Source organism: Oncorhynchus masou, chromosome 5, assembly GCF_036934945.1.
Source record: "Oncorhynchus masou masou isolate Uvic2021 chromosome 5, UVic_Omas_1.1, whole genome shotgun sequence".
Lineage (NCBI taxonomy): Eukaryota > Metazoa > Chordata > Actinopteri > Salmoniformes > Salmonidae > Oncorhynchus > Oncorhynchus masou.
The window spans coordinates 29353472-29372566 of NC_088216.1; the positions used below are offsets into that span (position 1 = coordinate 29353472).

Consider the following 19095-nt stretch of genomic DNA (forward strand, 5'->3'; position numbering starts at 1 on the left):
TGTTTACAAACACATTTAGTCCTTATAAATAGTTTACAGATACATAGAAACTTGGACCAAGCAGTTTGAGGATAGTAACAACACAAATCCTTTTAAAACAGCATCCACTAATTGTCATAGCATGGACATGAGAGGTCAGTACACCAATGCAGTTGTAAATGAAGTGGTGAAAATGGTAGGTCCTAGACTTACTCTGTCACAGCACATATATATTAGTTCACTGAGATGTTTGCCAAATAAAGTGTGTTGAATATATTACGGTAAGTATCGGGAGATAAAAATCATTTACGTGACTAAGTCCCTTATGGCATTTACACATTCCCACCCACTAGGATGTAACCCGATAAAGAAAGCCTGACATCTTGAATCACCGCACCCCCCCTCCCGCCGCCACTCCCATACCCCACCATGGCAGTCAGTTTGGTCATCAACTTTCCTGATCCACCTTAACAGCTGTAGTCTGAGGCACACAGGCCCCCTTCAGTCGACACAGTCAGAGAAGGGAGAGGGCCGTGAAAACTAGGGCACAGCTAAACTGACCCCATTCCCTCAAACTAGAGGCACAAATCCAACAGAGAGAGAGACAAAGAGTGATAGGGTGTAGGCTGGGGAAGAGAGACATTTGTGGACGGCAGTGTTGGCTGTTAAGGAGTGAAGCCCGCGAACATCCACCACCGACGCCTCCACAAGTTTGACGTCCCTTCAAGTCTGATCCAAGCGAGGACCTCGGTGCTACGCATTTCTTCTTCTTTGGACATCTTCTTGTCAGTGTTTCCACGTACAAACTACACCATGCACAAACGTACGAAGGTGAAGATCACGTTCTTTGTGATCCTGGTGGGTATGGCGTCCATGTTTACGGCGGTGGTGACGGACCATTGGGCCGTGCTGAGCCCGCGGGTGGAGCAGGTGAACGCGACGTGTGAAGCGGCCCACTTTGGCCTCTGGAGGCTGTGTAAGAAGGCCATCTACATCAGTGAGGCGGACTACAATGGAAAGGGTTGTGGCCCCATCAGCTTACCTGGAGGTAAGACAAGATACACGGAGGCGGCTTATAGCTTGGACCTGAAAATCTGCACTGTCTGTGTCCATCCTAACCCCGAACCTCTCTGTCCAATGTCTGAGGCTACCTAATGTTACCTAAATGTAACACCGACCAATTTGGTACTTTAAAACATTGTCTGTGTCTATAACTATTGTTAAAGTGGATACACACTAACTGCTGATCAGGAAATATGTGCTATCACACAGTATAAAAAAACAGTATTTGGATTGTTATAACAGGCCTGAGAGATTGGGTTTGGTGGAAGGGGGTCAGTTAACTCTTGTTAAGGGCATGGTTCAACACTTGACCATTATCATCAAGCACCAGTCATCTTTGCAATGTGGCCAGCTAATGTTCCTCTTAACCACAAGCCCTCCTGGTGCGGAAAACTGCTTGTCAGACAATTATTTAATTGAGATATTGGGGCTTCAGAAGCCAGGAAACAAGGGGTAACTACCCAACAGTGTGAGAATTAGCCTATGCTACAATAAATAGCACAAGAATAAGATAAACTACGCTAAGTCAAGCAATTTCAGACTGACCACAACACTTTCAGACTAATCTTAACCTTTAAAGTCCCAATCCAGCTACTTCCCCACAGTAATTAAATGACGAGGTGTCTGTCCCCCAGCTCTTAGCAACTAAGAACTCTTGAAGCTGCAGTATCCCCTAAGTGCCAGCTCTCACAAGTCTAGCTCCAATGCCTTAAAATACACTCTATAATGACTGCAGTTGTCATTTACTCCAATCAAAATATGACCCAGGGCAGGATTCAATCTGGACCAAGGATGATCCATTTTGTAGCGCGGTTGACATTTAAAAGGTAATTTCTAATTTAGACGACATCTGCAGCATTTATTTTGACTGCGACCTCCACGACATTGCCTTTAAATGGTGCATAGCCAAAAAGGGCCGATCGGATTGAATCCCGGCTTTATCCGACCTTTGAATGACAACTAATGCTTTGATCCCGCTACACTAACTTGTGATGACTCACACTAAAGGCTGTGAGTCAATATCACATTGAGTGAGAAATGAACGCATAGACAGGAAGCGGACTAATTGAGTGGAGCTTGTAAAAGCAATACAACACGTTGCTTTAGTAATGGTCTGATACAAAGCAGAATGAAGGAAACACACTTTCTGATGACTTATGATACATTCTGCCCTGCGTTTCTTGAGGTCTTTCCGACTGCTCCGCCATTTGAACGCTTCCATCGCCAAAGGTCCCAATGCCCGAACATACACACCTTTACAACAATCTTGGATAGATTCACTGAAGCAAATGTGCCCCCTCCAAAGTTAGCTCAGCTATGGGCTTCTGGGAAATTCATATGCCGACTGGTGCAGGCACGCACGTTCATGAACAGATGGAAATGCCTGGTTGAGGCTCATTTTGTAAACATTCTTGGCTGACCCCTCCTAGCTAGAAAGAATCAAGGGATTTATCATGTTAAGCTTGGGGCATTCCCGAACCAACAGCACGGTCAGATAGTGGTAATGTAAGGAACAGTGTTGGGCAGGCTATTTAGAGATACCCAAACTTGCAATGTCTTATTAGATACATGGTGTTATGTGCCATCAGACGTAGACCTATCATGGATACATTTGGTGGTCAGTGTGGGTGAGATGCTCTTGGCATCTCTCCACGTAGGGCTGGCTTTTACATTTTTGAATGATAACTCATTGGCGAAACTATAGACATCTCACACTCCTTAACTCTGATCACAAATGAAAAAGCCTAAACTTATTTTCAAATTGTCACGGCTTTCATTGTGGGAAGGAGGAGCGGACCAAAATGCAGCGTAGTTGTGATTCATTTTATTTAATAAGGAAACTATACACGATCAAAATAACAAACGTCCGAAAACAGCCCTATCTGGTGCAAAACACAGAGACAGGAACAATCACCAAACAAACAGGGAAACCCAGGCTACCTAAATATGGTTCCCAATCAGAGACAATGACTAACACCTGCCTCTGATTGAGAACCATATCAGGCCAGACATAGAAATAGACAAACAAGACATCCAACATAGAATGCCCACTCAGACCACACCCTGACCAACCAAACCATAGAAACATACAAAATAAACTATGGTCAGGGTGTGACACAAATAGTCTTTATGGGGAAAACCTCAATGAATATCATGTTGCTAAAACTCCCTTGCAGCTAACAACCAAATTTGACTACATTGCTAATGCCACACACGCAGTGAGTAATGGCATTGCGTGTGAGAAGTAATGCAGTGGATAGGTGCCAAGATGAATATAACCGTTCTCGTATGTACAAAGCCAGACACCAGGGTTTCATTTGGTATCGCTAGCTCTATTTGCGAATGAATAACAATATTTATTATAGCCCCACATCTTAATGAGAGAAATACCAACCACTCTCGTCTCTAAGATGATGACACTGTCGAAGTGACCCTCCCTGAGTTTTGCCATCCGAGTTGGAATAAAAAATGTGTACATATACTTTAGCTGGTAGTCTACAAAGATCAAATTCCTTGAGGAGAAATGGAGATCTCTGTATATATGTACATGTAGGTTGCCCCCCACTTGTTGCTCATCTCGTTTCCCTTCCTAAATAATCATAACAGATAGTTAGAAAATAAGAATGACTGTGAAACAGGATATTGATATAATGGACTTCACATGAACAGCAAACATGCATTCTAGGTCAGGGATGTGGCGAGATGTTCAGCCCGAAGCCAATATAGCAACTGTTACAGAAACAAAGATATCGGCGGGATTTTCTGTTGTGCGCAGCACTACGGAGGATAAATATAGGCTGTGTAAATACCCAGCTGTCCCGGGGTAAGAGCTGTGAGGGAGTCAAGTGTGTGCACACCTTCAGAGCCCTACTGAGTGACAAGGCCACCTGCACCAGCCAGGCATAGCCCTTCAACCCCTAACCCCCTCCCTGGAGCTGCCCTGTAGCCCACCGTTCAAAGTTATTTCCTGTCCCCTGGGGGTGGGCTACAAAGGGTCCTGGGGTGGGCTAGTCAAAGCCCTGGCATGTAAGGCAACCGGGAACTTCAACCACATACCAGTCCTGGGAGGGGAAACCCGGCTGTGGAAGTGCCAATGATGACTTGTTCCCAATGTTGCATGTTGGTCTTTCTGGTTTGCCTTTCTGTATAGAACGATCTCAATGGGTCGACTATCTAATGGTGGGTTATATTTCCTTATTTTGATTTTAGGCGTGAGCTGAAATGTTTGTATTTAACTTGTGTCTCGTATTCATCCTAGCTGGCACCATCAGATAGAAGCTAGAGTGGTCTGGGGGGATTTTTCTGGGTGGGTCATTTTCGTCTACAACACAACACTTGCTGCTAGCTATATATAGCCTATGCAACATGGCAAAGAGAATGAAAACACAGGCTCAGAGAAATGCCTAACACCTTATGTTAATGACATGGCTGTTAATATACAGGCAGACAAACTCACTGTGAAGCACCTCAGTACAACAAGAGTCGAGGCTTATTCTGATGCCCTCACCTTCCTAAAGACGGGTGTAGAATTGTTGAGTAGCGCGTAGAGTTTCTGTTTTGAGCAAGTCAGCTAATTGAAACGCTGTTGAGTTCCACCGGGTGCTATTACTTGTCGTCTCCTTGAGATGTTGACGTCGACGAAGTGGCTCCTAGTTAGCGTGCGGTTTTGGACTCCTCCATTCGCACTGAAATCTATATACCCTGTTGGTGTGGAGAGGCCTTGGGTGTCACCTGGATGTTACACGGTGGGACAACACTGGCAGTACAAATCCACTCACTGACAGACAGAGCATTGTCTGGACATGTGCCAAGTGATAAGGTTCCAGGGTGGAATTAATACAACACAAAGAGAGCCACGGCATCTGGTAGTGTGGGTCGATATTCATGGATGTGGATAGACATGGGGGGAGCCTTACAAGTCCTTATAGAGACCTGGGTTTGAATACCAAGCACATATACTGCAAAACAGTTCCTGGAAGGCCTGGGTCTTTTCTACCCATCATTGGTAACTTTTTGAGTGGCCTCCAATGCCATTAGAGTGCACAGTGGCACAGACTGTGTGTGTGTGTGTGTGTGTGTGTGTGTGTGTGTGTGTGTGTGTGTGTGTGTGTGTGTGTGTGTGTGTGTGTGTGTGTGTGTGTGTGTGTGTGTGTGTCTCTAAAGGTGAGGATGGGAGTGCCGTAATGAGGACATCAAACTAATGAGGCGAGCAACGCCTCCGCATAATTGGCATAATCCCTGGATTTAGTGTTTCAATTAACACACACAGAAAGACAACAACACAGCCCCAATGTCTGTTCAAGTATCTCATAATGCAGCGTGGGCTATCTCTCCTCTCAGCGCAATGAAAGGGCACTTGGTCTTCAGCATGATGACAAGAATCACTTCTGGTCCATTATGGTTATTAACAAAGGAGTTTGTGGTGCACAGAGATACTACCGAAGCTAGAGCCGAGGTGTTTGGTTTTAAGGGGTGAACGACTTCAAATGGCTGGGTTGAGCTGAGGTGACTCAGCAATTTACCTTTTATGGACTGAATGTACTCTGACTCTTCTATAAATGAACTCTCTCTCTCCAAACCAAAACATTGAATTCTGCCTCCTTTTCATTCCCCTGCCCGCCTTTACTCAATAAAAAGAGCAGACAAGCCAGTTGCTAAGTAACCCCCTCTGTGTTTTCCCTTGATGGCCAGTCCCTGTCTTCATTCACAAAAACATCCTCTGTGTGAGAGTCAAAACATTAAAACATTTAGATCCATTTTCATGGTCTTTTACTTTACCAAAACCAAGGTTTTCCCCAGCGGGCAATACTGGTTGCAATTAAGTTTTTATGACATTATTGTCTGGTTGTATACTAGTTGTATAAGATTGTTTTGTGAGCAGCTTTTAAGTAACCAGAAAAATACATCTTTATCTGGTGTAAATCTGGTGATTTGACGAGATAACAACCTAAATGTGACATATTTAACTTCAGGTTTTCATTCTGTCCTGAAAAATACATGTTTACCTGGTTGTAACAATGACCAGTTGGTTGTACTCTGATTTATATGATGTCTTCTCAACCAGAAAACCAGTTTACACCGAGAAAATTAAGTCATTAAAACATGTTCCAAATTTGGTCTGCTGGGTTCTACTTAATGAATAGTGCTTTGCTGGTGCCATGTATGGGCGCCAAATCCAGGTAATTGAATTTGCACATACTTTGTGTATCTTTCTTTATTAGCCTTCTCTGAGTAATGCATCCAAACTGGCAACCCCACCCACCACTAACTCTATCTTCCTGGGTGTCCTGGGAGGGCGGAGTTATCTCCAGCCCATGTGTATGTGTGGATATGAGGAACGCTGGAGCCGATGTGATAACATGCTTAGCTCACATAATTCTACATGAAAGCCTGTCACTTACTCCCCCGTGGTCCCTGTAGTTGGCCCAGCACATTAGATGCCACGTATCTGATGCAGAGCAGGCCTCTCCGGTGACAGAACAGAGTTGAGCGACTCTGAAGTTTCCCCTAACGTCTGAGAGACGAGACACACAGCAGTCTGCCGCCGCCGTTTACAAATATAGTTTCCCTGGCGAATGGATGTTTTGACGTTCTGGCTTAGCATCAAAGCTTAGGGCGATACTCCTAGCCCCCTGCAATCGCTGTGATCGTATTCTGTGGATCAGCTTGTACTTGTGCTTAGCACGGATCCCCGGTGGTGAGCACATTGGGCCCAAGTGAATGGGATGCCCCTATCGGCTGTTTCAAGTTTGGGGAAGCTAAAAATTATAATGAATCTCATGCATCTATCTATTTGCAGACTAACGTAAAATATATTTCTATTCGTAATATGATGAGTAGATTGGATAGTCATAAACTAGGCTAATAATATAAAATTGGCCTTTTAAAAACATATTTCATGCAATTCTACGACACTTTCGTCTCCATAACTGGGGACTAGCAGAATCTTTAATGCCACAAAAAATGACAGGCTACTCTGACAAACTCAGATCATTAAAAACGTCTGGACTGCAACCATCTAATCGAGGCCTATGAAAAGGGGAGACACAGGCTATGACTTTCAACTAGCCTGGAGGAGGAAATTATTGTCCCTACAGGTGCAGGGACCCAATGAATAAGACACTGAATATGCGCACGAACCGGGGATATGGCAGATGGTCTCCGCTATAGTGACAATAAAATAGGCTACTGTTCGCTCAATAGCCTACTGTGAGTTGAGAATTTTGATAGCCTAACTTCACTGACAGCCGCAAATCAACAATCAGCTACTTGATATGCTGCGCAGCCTGCCAAAATTGCGCGCTTCCCAACTGTAGGTTATGCCCTGGACTTGTGATTTAAAAGAAGCGAATCATCCTCTGTGGTTAAATCATACTCTCTGGTGTAGTGTGTTGAAGGAATGTATTTATTATATTATACAGAGGAGTAATTATATCATTTTGGCAAGTTCAATTAAATGTACCTCCTATTGGATGCGCCGCTTATGGATGCCCAGCATAACCTACACTAACAAAAAATCTGACACTGTCAATCAACATGGTGCAGATAGAGAAGGATTTTTATGTAAACTCAGCGCACACCATAAAATGAAAGTTGCGCGCCTAAATGTTGATCCGTGTTGATTAACTGTTACATCGCAACTACAGAATGCTTATTCATCGGTACCATATAAAAGTTGTTTTAAAGGTAGTCCAGGTAAAAAAATCATCAAAATCCTTTTATTTTTTTAATGAAGTTAGCGTCTTTACATTTGTGGAAGACTCGTGAAACAGTTCTTGGTAAACACGTTGGTCTATTATGCTACTGTATTTCCAAAGTGTTGTGCATCTATTATGAAGTAAATATACCTATTTTTACGATTGTTTAGTAACTTCTGTGATGTTCCGCGTATTGATGAGAAACTGCACATTGCCCTAAAGTGCTACTATCTTCACCTTCACCTAACTGTGTTTTCATGTCTCCCACAGCGGAGAACTGCACTTACTTCAAACACTTCACTCCAGGGGACGAGTCTGAGATTTTTGAAGTCAAAACCCAGAAAGGTAAGGTTTATTTTGTGCCATGATTCTGTTTTGTAACTTTCACGTACACTGAGTGTACAAACCATTAGGAACACCTTCCTACTATTGCGTTGCACCCCCTTTCGCCCTCAGAACAGCCTCAATGCGTCGGGGCAAGGACTCTACAAGGTATCGAAAGCGTTCCACAGGGATGCTGGCCCATGGTGACTCCAATGCTTCCCACAGTTGTGTTGAGTTGGTTGGATGGATGACCATTGGGTGATGGACCATTCTTGATACACATGGGAAACTTTTGAGTGTGAAAAACCCAGCAGCATTGCAGTTCTTGACACATTCAAATCAGTGCGCCTGTCACCTACTACCCTACCCCGTTCAAATGGCACACATACACAATTTGTCTCACTTGTCTCAAGGCTTAAAAATCCTTTAACCTGTCTCCTCACCTTCATCTACACTGATTGAAGTGGATTTAACAGGTGATAAAAGGGATCATAGCTTTCACCTGGATTCCACTGTTCAGTCTACGTCATGGAAAGAGCAGGTGTTCTTAATGTTTTGTACACTTGGTTATACACTATAAATACAAAAGTATGTGGACACCCCTTCAAATGAGTGGAATAGGCTATTTCAACCACACCTGTTGCTGACAGGTGTATATAATCAAGCACACAGCCATTCAATCTCCATAGACACACTTTGGCAGTAGAATGGCCTTACTGAAGAGCTCAGTGACCTTCAACATGGCACCGTTAGAGGATGCCACCTTTCCAACAAGTCAGTTTGTAAAATTTCTGCCCTGCTAGAGCTGCCCCGGTCAACTGTAAGTGCTGTTATAGTGAAGTGGAAATGTCTATAAGCAATAGCGGCTCAGCCTCAAAGTGGTAGGCCACAAATGCTCACAGAACGGGACCGCTGAGTGCTGAAGCATGTGGCGTGTAAAAATCATCTCTCCTCAGTTGCAACAATCACTACCGAGTTCCAAACTGCCTCTGGAAGCAACGTTAACACAAGAACTGTTCGTCGGGAGCTTCATGAAATGGGTTTCCATGTTCGAGCAGCCACACACAAGCCTAAGATCACCATGCACAATGCCAAGCATCAGCTGGAGTGGTGTAAAGCTCGCCGCCATTGGACTCTGGAGCAGTGGAAACCTGTCTCTGGAGTGATGAATCACGCTTCACCGTCTGGCAGTCCGATGGACGAATCTGGGTTTGCCGGATTCCAGGAGAACGCTACCTGCCCCAATGCATAGTGCCAACTGTAAAGTTTGGTGGAGGAGGAATAATGGTCTAGGGCTGTTTTTCATGGTTCGGCTAGGCCCCTTATTTCCAGTGAAGGGAAATCGTAACACTACAGCATACAATTACATTTTAGAAGATTCTGCGCTTCCAGCTTTGTGGCAACAGTTTAGCGAAGGCCCTTTCCTGTTTCAGCATGACAATGCCCCCTGTGCACAAAGCAAGGTCCATACAGAACCCCATCGAACCCCTTTGGGATGAATTGAAACGCCGGCTAATGAAAGCCTTTTCAAGAACAGTGGATGTTGCTATAGCAGGAAAGGGGGGGGGGGGCCAACTCCATATTAATGCCCATGATTTTGGAACGAGATGAGCAGGTGTCCACATACCTTTGGCCATGTAGTGGATCTTCAAGAATAGAAGAAGTGTATTCTTTGATGTCCTTCTGACAGAATGTTTCATAAGAGAAGATTCAAAGGGAACAGTCATACAAAGAATAGGCAACTCGGGACATGAAACATGGGTGGTGAATAATACAAGCCAAATTGGATACATCTCAACTCAAACAGTCCATGCTTGGCGCAAGGCAGTTCTGCCCGTTGTCTCCCAAGTTTCATGGACAAATGCTAATAAAAACAAACGCACAAAGAACCAGACATACTGCTTCATTCTAAGCTTTGCACACTTAACCAACGGTGATTTGGTCATTCTTAGAATGTGTCCATCAGCCTTTAATTAATTTCAACACAAGCAGAAATGTTTAAGTATTTAGAGCTTTCCCAGGATACCAAGTCAACTGAGTGGATATAAGCTCCGGCAGGTAGCGTCAACGGACCTCCACGTGACAGAGATAATCCCTGTCACTGCCCATTCCCTTCTCTCCTGGATATTTTCCTTCTCCCATCTCCCCTCTAGCCCCATTGGTGACCCTGCCAGTACTGTGCACATGCTTGGCCCATTAGAGACATGTACTCTCACATATGACAGGACTTCATGTGATGCACGCAAGGGCGCCAAGCACATGCAGCGCCTTGTAAGACCGAATCAGTAGGGTGTAAATCAAAATAGACTTACACACACATACACACACAAACACAGACACACACACACATACACACCCTTTAAGCCCCCTATGGTCCTTTGAGGACCCTCTTTCAAAGTCACTTCTAGCCATAGTAGCCAAAATAATGGGCAACTGGGCATTTTTATACATGAACCCTAAGCATGGTGGAAGGTTTTAATTGCTTAATTAACTCAGAAACCACACCTGTGTGGTAGCACTTGCTTTTTAATATACTTTACATCCTTCATTTACACAAGCGTTTCCTTTATTTTGGCAGTTACCTGCATATTGGTTTATACTCTTCAAGAACAAAATATGTGCATTCTTTGAAGTCCTTTTGACAAATGTTTCATAAGAGAAGATTCAAAGGGAGAGTCATAAAAACAAATAAGCAACCTGGGACATGGGTGGTGAATAGTACAAGCCAAATTGGATACATCTCAACTCCATGCTAGGCGCAAGGCGGGCTGCCCATTGTCTCCTAAGTATTATGGACAAATGCTAACAAAGACCAAAGCACAAAGAGCCAGACTTTGCACACCGACTTTGCACACCTTTGCACACAGACTTTGCACACCTTTGCACACAACCAATGGTGCCTTGAGGCTGGATTCAATCCGCATCGCCAAAGTTTAGAGTTACAGCGCAATGGAAATTTCAAGGTAATTTCCGATTGAGCCGACTTATGGAGTCCTAACAGTCAATGCAGTCTCCGCTGACGCGAGAAGATTGCCTTTCCTTTCCTAATGCGCTGTAGCGTATCTCATCAGCACTATGGACTGAATGGGGCCCTTGGTCTTTGTTAGCATTTGTCCATCAGCCTTGGTTTCAACACAAGCAGAAACATTGAAGTATATGTAGTTTTCCCAGTGTACCAAGGGACGAGGCCAAGTCAACTGAATGGATAGCAAGCTAGCACATCCTAGGAAATTGTGGAAACATATATTTTTGATTTCTCATTGGTTCTGTGAACGAAGCCATATGTTTCCTGATCGCTGGAACTGACTTAAAAAAAATTTTTCTGAAAATGGAATGATAACTTAGCCTGTTCTGGGAATGTTAGTTTAGGTTGCAGGGGGGTTCTGGGAACGTTTTAATATGGTTCCTTGAAAGTTTTCCTGGAATGTTTTTACTTATGTTCTGAGAACTGAAATTATAGGTTATTTGGAGTTTTTTGAATAACTTCCTTAAAACTTTCCCTGAATGTTTCAAGAACATGGAAAACTTGCTTGGGCATTAATCATGCAAATTTATTTATATTTTTTATTAATGCACGGCGTCAGTGAGATTCAAGCCTATGATCTTCTGTTCTCTATCCATGGAATTAGTCCACCGCGTGCCATGTTTGTTTTGTTTTTTATTCAGCTGTTTACAAAGCTGTTCATTTTAGTCTATTCAAACAGACCCCATTTCAAATGAAACAAGCACTCATTAACATTAACAGATTTTCCATGGCAAGAAAAGAAAACACGAAGCAGACTCAACTCTATGGTCCTTTAAATCCTACTATATTGTGTGCTATTGCTTGGAGAATAAGCAAATGTGACTCTGGGTGACAACATAAGACTTCTTGTATCCAACATTAGGAAGGTTTCCCTCAAGAAATGTAGTCTGCTTCATAATTTGTTTCCTTTTCTTCCTTTCTTCCTAGTATCGAGATACTGGTATCGTGACAACGTTACTAATGCTTTCTCGTGTTTTTTATGGAAAGAACATGACTTGCAAAAACGTTACGCTGAAGTACTAACATTCCCAATCAAAAAACATATGGTTCTCAGAATGTTATGTGTTAGCTGGGTATCCGATCTGGCAGGTAGCATCAATGGAACTCCATGTGACAGACCTAATCCGGCTCAATGCCCATTCCCTTCTCTTTTGGACATTTTCCTTCCCCCATCTCTCCACTAGCACCCTCTGTGACCCTGCCAGTACTGTGCACGTTTGGTCCATTCAATGTACACTCACATACGACAGGACTGCTAAGCACATGCAGGGCCTTGTCAGACCCAATCAGTAGGGTGTAAATCAGAATATATTTACACACACACTACGTTTTTATAGTTTATGATGTCAGTCAGTTTATAACATGGTTTATAGGGACCCACCTTTCCCATGGTCCTGTCAATTAAATGAACACATCATTTTAAAATTGTTATATATAGAAGACATGTCTTACTTCACATTTGTTCATCGGATCATATTAAAATAATATACCTGTAAATTCACAGGTTTGCAAGGGACATGTGTTTTATAGGGACATGTGGTTTATAAGGACATACATTCATACTGTGGTTTATAAGGACATTGTGTATATGAGTACATATAAGGAGAAATGTAATGGATATTTGCTCAAATGAGCAATAAGAGGCAGTAGACTGTAGCAGTAGCAATTGCCTCTTGTGCTTCTGAACGAGCATTGCTGGTGTAAAACTGGCTACTGCCAATCTGTGATGTAATAGTTTCAACCTTTTCTGTCAAGAAACGTAAAATCAGTTTGCATAGATCAGGAGATACGAGCAGGTCACTGTTTTTGACGTCCAGGTGACCACGACAAAAACCTTTTGATGTTCCGAAGACGTCCTAACGTCTCCTTTTTGTTTGCATGCGTCACTGGGCGTCACGGCTTTCATCTGTAGAAGGAGGAGCGGACCAAAATGCAGCGTGGTTGTTATTCATTTTTACTTTAATAAAGAAACTGTACACAAATAAACTAACCAAAACAACAAACGTGCGAAAACCTAAAACAGTCCTATCTGGTGCAAGAGACAGGAACAATCACCCACAAACACACAGTGAAACCCAGGCTACCTAAATATGGTTCCCAATCAGAGACAATGACTAACACCTGCCCCTGATTGAGAACCATATCAGGCCAGACATAGAAATAGACAAACAAGACATCCAACAAAGAATGCCCACTCAGATCACACCCTGACCAACCAAAACATAGAAACATACAAAGTAAACTATGGTCAGGGTGTGACACTGGGGAGTCCTGCAAAAAGAGCTATGATGCTAATATTTGTGTAAACTCTTCCGAATTGTAATATGTGGGTGTCAGTGAGTAGGCTGATGCACCATGTCATGGGTGCACACACTATAGGTAAAGCTATATGAATGTTCAATACGTACAATAGGCTGAATAGTGTGGTGATTTCACACAGTTAAAGAGCCACTGAACACACTGATTGGCACATGTATTTTTCTGTTGCTCATTAGAAAAATTTGATTTCAGTCTTGGTGGTGTGCGTCCTGACCGATTCTGCATTTGGTTAATGATGTTTGTCCATCATGAGACAATAGGAAGCCTATTTCTCTTCCTCAAAATTCCCAGAATGAATCTAAGAACTCAAGAAATCTGTATTTAATTTTGATGTTTTTTGCAGAGGATGTTTTAGTTGTGCAATTTTACATCTAACTAAGGTGTATGGTGCAGTATTTCTCATGTTTAAACAATGCATGACATGTTGTCTTATGTAAACAAAGTCGAAGCTGCTGGCCAGGTCTGTCTCACTGTCTAATATTGGATAGAGAGCAATCACCTCTGCTTTTCACCCCATGTTAGTGGGAAAATGGACATTGTCAAATCAAAACCCAACCTTCATTTACCCATTGTGGCGCACGGATGTTCCAAACTCCGTTTTAGACCAGACGTTTGAATAAAATGATCCTATTTACATTTATTTTCTCAATTTTGACACTAAAATAACTGTTTCTGACACATAACGATGCCACATAGGCCGTTTTTAAAAGGGATTTGTTGTTTTTTAAAGGAAGTCGCTCTCTAAAGTCCTGCAACAAACATGGTTAACATGTTAATGACTAACAACATGGTGGTTGTTGAATTACATGAGTACATGTCTAAAACACGGTTTATGACAAAATACTACTATCTGTTTAAAGCAACAAGCAGAGTGTGGCTGCAGCAGGTCGGGAGTGAGGTGCAGCATTTCAGAGGGAGAAGGATGCAGTGTATTGCGGGATGAGCAGTGGGCTCTCTCTTATTGCAGGACTTTGACTGTGAGAAATCACCTTCCCAGTCAGTCTGTTGTGTGTATTGGAAATTAATATTGCAACGTACTGCCTTACTTTTGAAGTGTGCACCGATGAAATGGGGTATCAGCCCAGCGAGTAACAACCACAGATTACAATTCCAAAGATTTTACACAAATATTAGCATCATGGATCTTATTGCAGGACTTTGACTGTGAGAAATCACCTTGCCAGTCAATCTATTGTGTGTATTGAACATTCATAACGGACTGTAAAGTCTTGCAATAGTATTATGACGCTAATATTTGTGTAAACTCTATGGGATTGTAATCTATGGGTGTCACTGAGTAGGCTGATACCCCATTTCATGGGTGCACACTCGAGGTAAGGCTGCACATTCCAATATTAATATTTAATAGGTTGACCGTGGAGGTAATTTATCACAATCAAATGTCCTGCAATAAAAGCTATGACACTTAATATTTGTGTGAACTCATAATATATTTACACACACATCTCATGCAAATACTAATGGCTATCCCCAGAGACAGAAATAGCCCTTACTTGAAATATAGCACTGGCCCACTCCAAATGCCCATTTGGTATTCTTCACTCATCAATAAACCAATGGATACCATTTATATGGAACATGGCCATAGAGCTACGCTCCAGTGCTTTCTGTACGACTGGCCACAGGCAGATCCAGCTGAGCAGCGCACACAGAGCTAAACTGAAAGTGACCCTGGGATAACAATCACTAAAGCACCAATAGAGCGCAAAATATATATTTTAGCCCCTTCAGACATTAAACCACTGATCCAACCTACTCTGACACCACTCACCCCTCTCTTTGGGTTTTCAAGGGGAAGAGAGCTAGCACTCCAGCGGGATGTAGCATGATTCCAGAACTACTCAAGGGGTGAGAGCCACCATCCTCCCCCAGCTTGAGATGAAGGGGAGCCCCCGAGGCGAGGCTCTCCCCTGGGCACCGATTCTAGGAGAGCAGGCTGAAGATCAAAACCTAGCTCCTCCATTCACATCACAACAACAACATAACTGGAATGGCTGGTTAAGCAGCTTGGAATAACAAGCCAGTAAACAACTTACAGTAATGCCAATCGTATTTCTCTCCTTTGGTTGAATAAAGATGGCTGCCTTACTGCCAGAGGAACTTTTTCACTGGGTAACATGGCTCTCATTTCACACAACAATTTTGACTTAAAGTGCAATGTAATTTCAAATGTAGACTAGTTATTTAATTCTGTTAGTTAGTTTGATTGATTTAGGTAGTTTGAGTAATGGCAGATTCCACCAACCAAGTGAAATTCCATCTTCCTTATCATACTTCACACTCCTGTTCAGAGAGAGCTGATAATTAAAAAAATATATATTTAATTGTCATTTCTGTGACTGTACACAACCTCATGTATTGTACAATGAGGTGACAAACTAAATTGTTCTGCACACGTAACAATTCAGTTAGGCCCCGTCAACTATTTTCTCAGGCAGAAATTAAAGCCTAATTAAAAAATCCACATAAGCGTTTGCACATCCAGTTACGCCCAGCGTTGCAATGTAATGAAATATCATTTATATAATTCAGCTGGAGACATAAGGACTCATGCTGCTCTGGAATAAAACAATATTTATTGGTAAGCCTCCTATCGGTTTATGGCTGATTTATATACACATACAAATAAATTAATCCCCACAACCCACCATAATGACTTTTGCTTACCTTTTAGTGTACTGTAACGTAAAATGAAAACAAATTAGAGTATTGAAAGTTAATTCATGCAGATCCAGTTTAGGAGGGAGGAAAGTAGCACTCTACAAGTTTACAGGTTGTACAATTGCTTAAGATAGAAGTTGCCCTTTTCCACAGATCTAGGATCAGATTACCCTTCCCTCAATCCTAACCTAAACCATGGGGATGAGTAAAAATGTCTGACCCTGTATCAGTGGTTAGGAGCAACTTTAACCTATGTTGTGTAATTATGTACTTTGTAACTCGGTTAGTAGTGCATGGCGCTTGTAACGCCAAGATAGTGGGTTTTATTCCTAGGACCACCCATATGTAAAACGTCTGCTAAATGGCATACTATATTTAAAATAAATATATTATTTCCATAGGTCAGGGGACATCTTGAAGTGACCTCTATTTGCTCTCTTTTCAGAGTACAATATCTCGGCAGCGGCCATCGCCATCTTCAGCCTGGCCTTTATGATCCTGGGCACCTTGTGTCTCCTGTGCTCCTTCAAGAAGGGGAATGACTACATCCTTAAACCTGCCGGAATGTTCTTCGCTTTTGCAGGTGAGACCAGACAAGCAGATAACGCATGACCTTTTTAATCTTTTGGTTGTACTGTTATCAGTGGGTTAAAGGAACAGATACAGTACTAAAATCATAATGTAGTAGAGCAAATTAAAAACACCTGTGATTGGAGGTCATCGCCGTTAACCCATCCTCCTCTCTCCCTCTCCGCCCCAATCGCAGGCCTGTGCGCCGTCATCTCAGTGGAGGTGATGCGTCAGTCGGTAAAGCGGATGATCGAGAGCGAGGACACCATCTGGATAGACTACTCCTACTCCTGGTCCTTTGCATGTGCCTGCGCTGGCTTCTGCCTCCTCTTCCTCAGTGGCCTCGGCCTCCTCCTGCTCTCCATGCCCCGCATGCCCCAAAACCCCTGGGAGTCCTGCATGGACGCTGAACACGAAGTGGAGTAATAGACAAGGAGGGATGAGAGGAGGAAGAGTGACACTTTCTTTAAAAGCAATACGATCACGATCAATATCAACTTTGTTTCGTTCTATAGTGGAACCAGAGGGTTCTTTCACACAGTGCTTGGGAGCAGTCCAATGTACCGAATGAAAAATACAAGTTAAATGGGTTTCCATCGCATTTTCAACTCTAATGACGACAGAAAACGGTTGCATTATATAGCAAATATGCCGATCTGGTCTTGGCACGTGCCCTCTAGCCAACACGTCGCAGATACAGTGCGGGTAGGCTACCTACATTTTAAGATTATTATGGATAAGAGTGATACCATTTTTATTTGTCAAATGGCACTTTCATCACCATGTGAATCTCATAATTTATTTTGTCTGTAGCCTAATAAACTGCATGCTTTCCCGAGTCATAGTGGGAGGACCACACAACATACAGTATCATCGCGTGACTCCCAAGTTTACTTCGATATGATGGTTATTATATACATATTTGCAGATGAAGGCATGTCCACCACCATTTCTCACATATTTAATTTCTGACACAAAAACATCCCACCATGTCCAACAAGCAAATTGTCTGTTTTATTAAATTGTAGAGGCATTTCCTGTTTCCATCAGCCCAGTCATGACTTTTTTTCAAGTGTCAGGTAATTCATCAGCATGAAATGGTTGGTTAGAAAGCTGGTTAATTATACATTTTGACACGTTATTTAACGGTATAAATAGTAATTGACATTTGACCTATGCATTCACCTTTTCTGTACTGTGTGTTTTGTATGATAATTCTGTACATAAGTCAATCAATTTATAACTGAGATGGTTCTCCTGTTATTTTCAGTGCATCAAGCACTTGCATTGAATTTATGTCAAATTCAGGCAAGATTAAGCTAAACCAGGAAATTGTTAGTGTCAGATGCCAAATTATTACGTCATGATTAAGTATTTAATACTATTACAACTCCTTAAAAAAAGTATTCACAGCATACATAACACTAATTGTGATGTATAGAAGTGTTATCAAAATGATCAGTTTTAATTCAAGAATTTAGGTCATGTTAGACAGAGTGAAAAAATATATATTTTCAGTTTTCAAACAGACTTACTTTTATAAGAATAATACATGGGTGTGACAGTAAATTGGAGAAGCAAATAATGCTGTCTGGTGGGTTTAGTGTGCATACCAATGCAGAATGCTAAACACCAACAGTCTCTGAACCACTGAATGTGTGGGTTGCCATGTTGGAAAAAGTTTAGTTCTAGCAGGTGTACACGAAACACTAAAAATCTACCAATTTTTTTTTGTTAGATATATATTCTTTTAGAGCTGAGGACATGGCAGCCCAATTTCTTTGACTATTTGATCCCATTCAATTTAGGGGAACCAAGCGCTCTATTTTTAATCAAGGTATAATTTTCTGATTTTAGTTAGTGTCTGATGCATTTAACTTAGATCTCACAAGGTATTCAGTAGCCAACACTTTCAGGGTCTTTCAGTTCAAATGGTCAGGGAAAAACTCAGAGCCTTAATATGTACCATCTAGATCTAGTATACGGCTTTAATATATATATATATATTTTCCTAATGTCGTCTTCTCAGCCAAACTAACCTGGACTGCTCTCCCATGTTACCATTCATCTTTGGCTTCTATGGACAGGCAGGAATTAGGTGTACATTCTTTTTGTTATGGATGATACTGCTTTTGTATTTACTCAGTGGAAGTGTTAAACTAGGATTCTTTTTGATACAGAAATGTACATTACTAGTGTCTTGAGCTAAGACCATTACTTTCCCCATTTGATATTTGATTGAATAGATGAGGGCTTTGATAAAGGTATTGGCACTATTGTACTTAAATGCTACATAAGACCTCAGGAATGTAGCAGATTAAAACTTGCTTTGCCATGTCATCTGTTCTTGCCTGTTAGAACTAGCTTTTGGTATGCAATGATGGATTACAGTAGAGTGGTTGTCTTTAGCTCTGTGTACATGTTATAACCATAAAA

At 42.1% G+C, this 19095-nt stretch overlaps 1 protein-coding gene across 1 annotated transcript; it reads left to right on the forward strand.

Moving 5' to 3' along the window:
* The first annotated feature begins 496 nt into the window (after positions 1-496).
* On the forward strand, positions 497-19095 carry LOC135526549 (voltage-dependent calcium channel gamma-1 subunit-like). Its single transcript, XM_064955029.1, has 4 exons — positions 497-1027; positions 8010-8084; positions 16535-16672; positions 16856-19095. The coding sequence occupies exons 1-4, from the start codon at positions 793-795 to the stop codon at positions 17083-17085; spliced, it is 678 nt and encodes a 225-aa protein (XP_064811101.1). The 5' UTR covers positions 497-792; the 3' UTR covers positions 17086-19095.

Excerpts from the sequence above, each read along its gene's own strand:
- LOC135526549 (XM_064955029.1), top strand. The coding sequence starts at position 793 with ATGCACAAACGTACGAAGGTGAAGATCACGTTCTTTGTGATCCTGGTG. Across the intron at positions 8,085-16,534 it reads TGAAGTCAAAACCCAGAAAG|AGTACAATATCTCGGCAGCG; the intron begins GTAAGGTTTATT and ends CTCTCTTTTCAG. Across the intron at positions 16,673-16,855 it reads AATGTTCTTCGCTTTTGCAG|GCCTGTGCGCCGTCATCTCA; the intron begins GTGAGACCAGAC and ends CCCCAATCGCAG.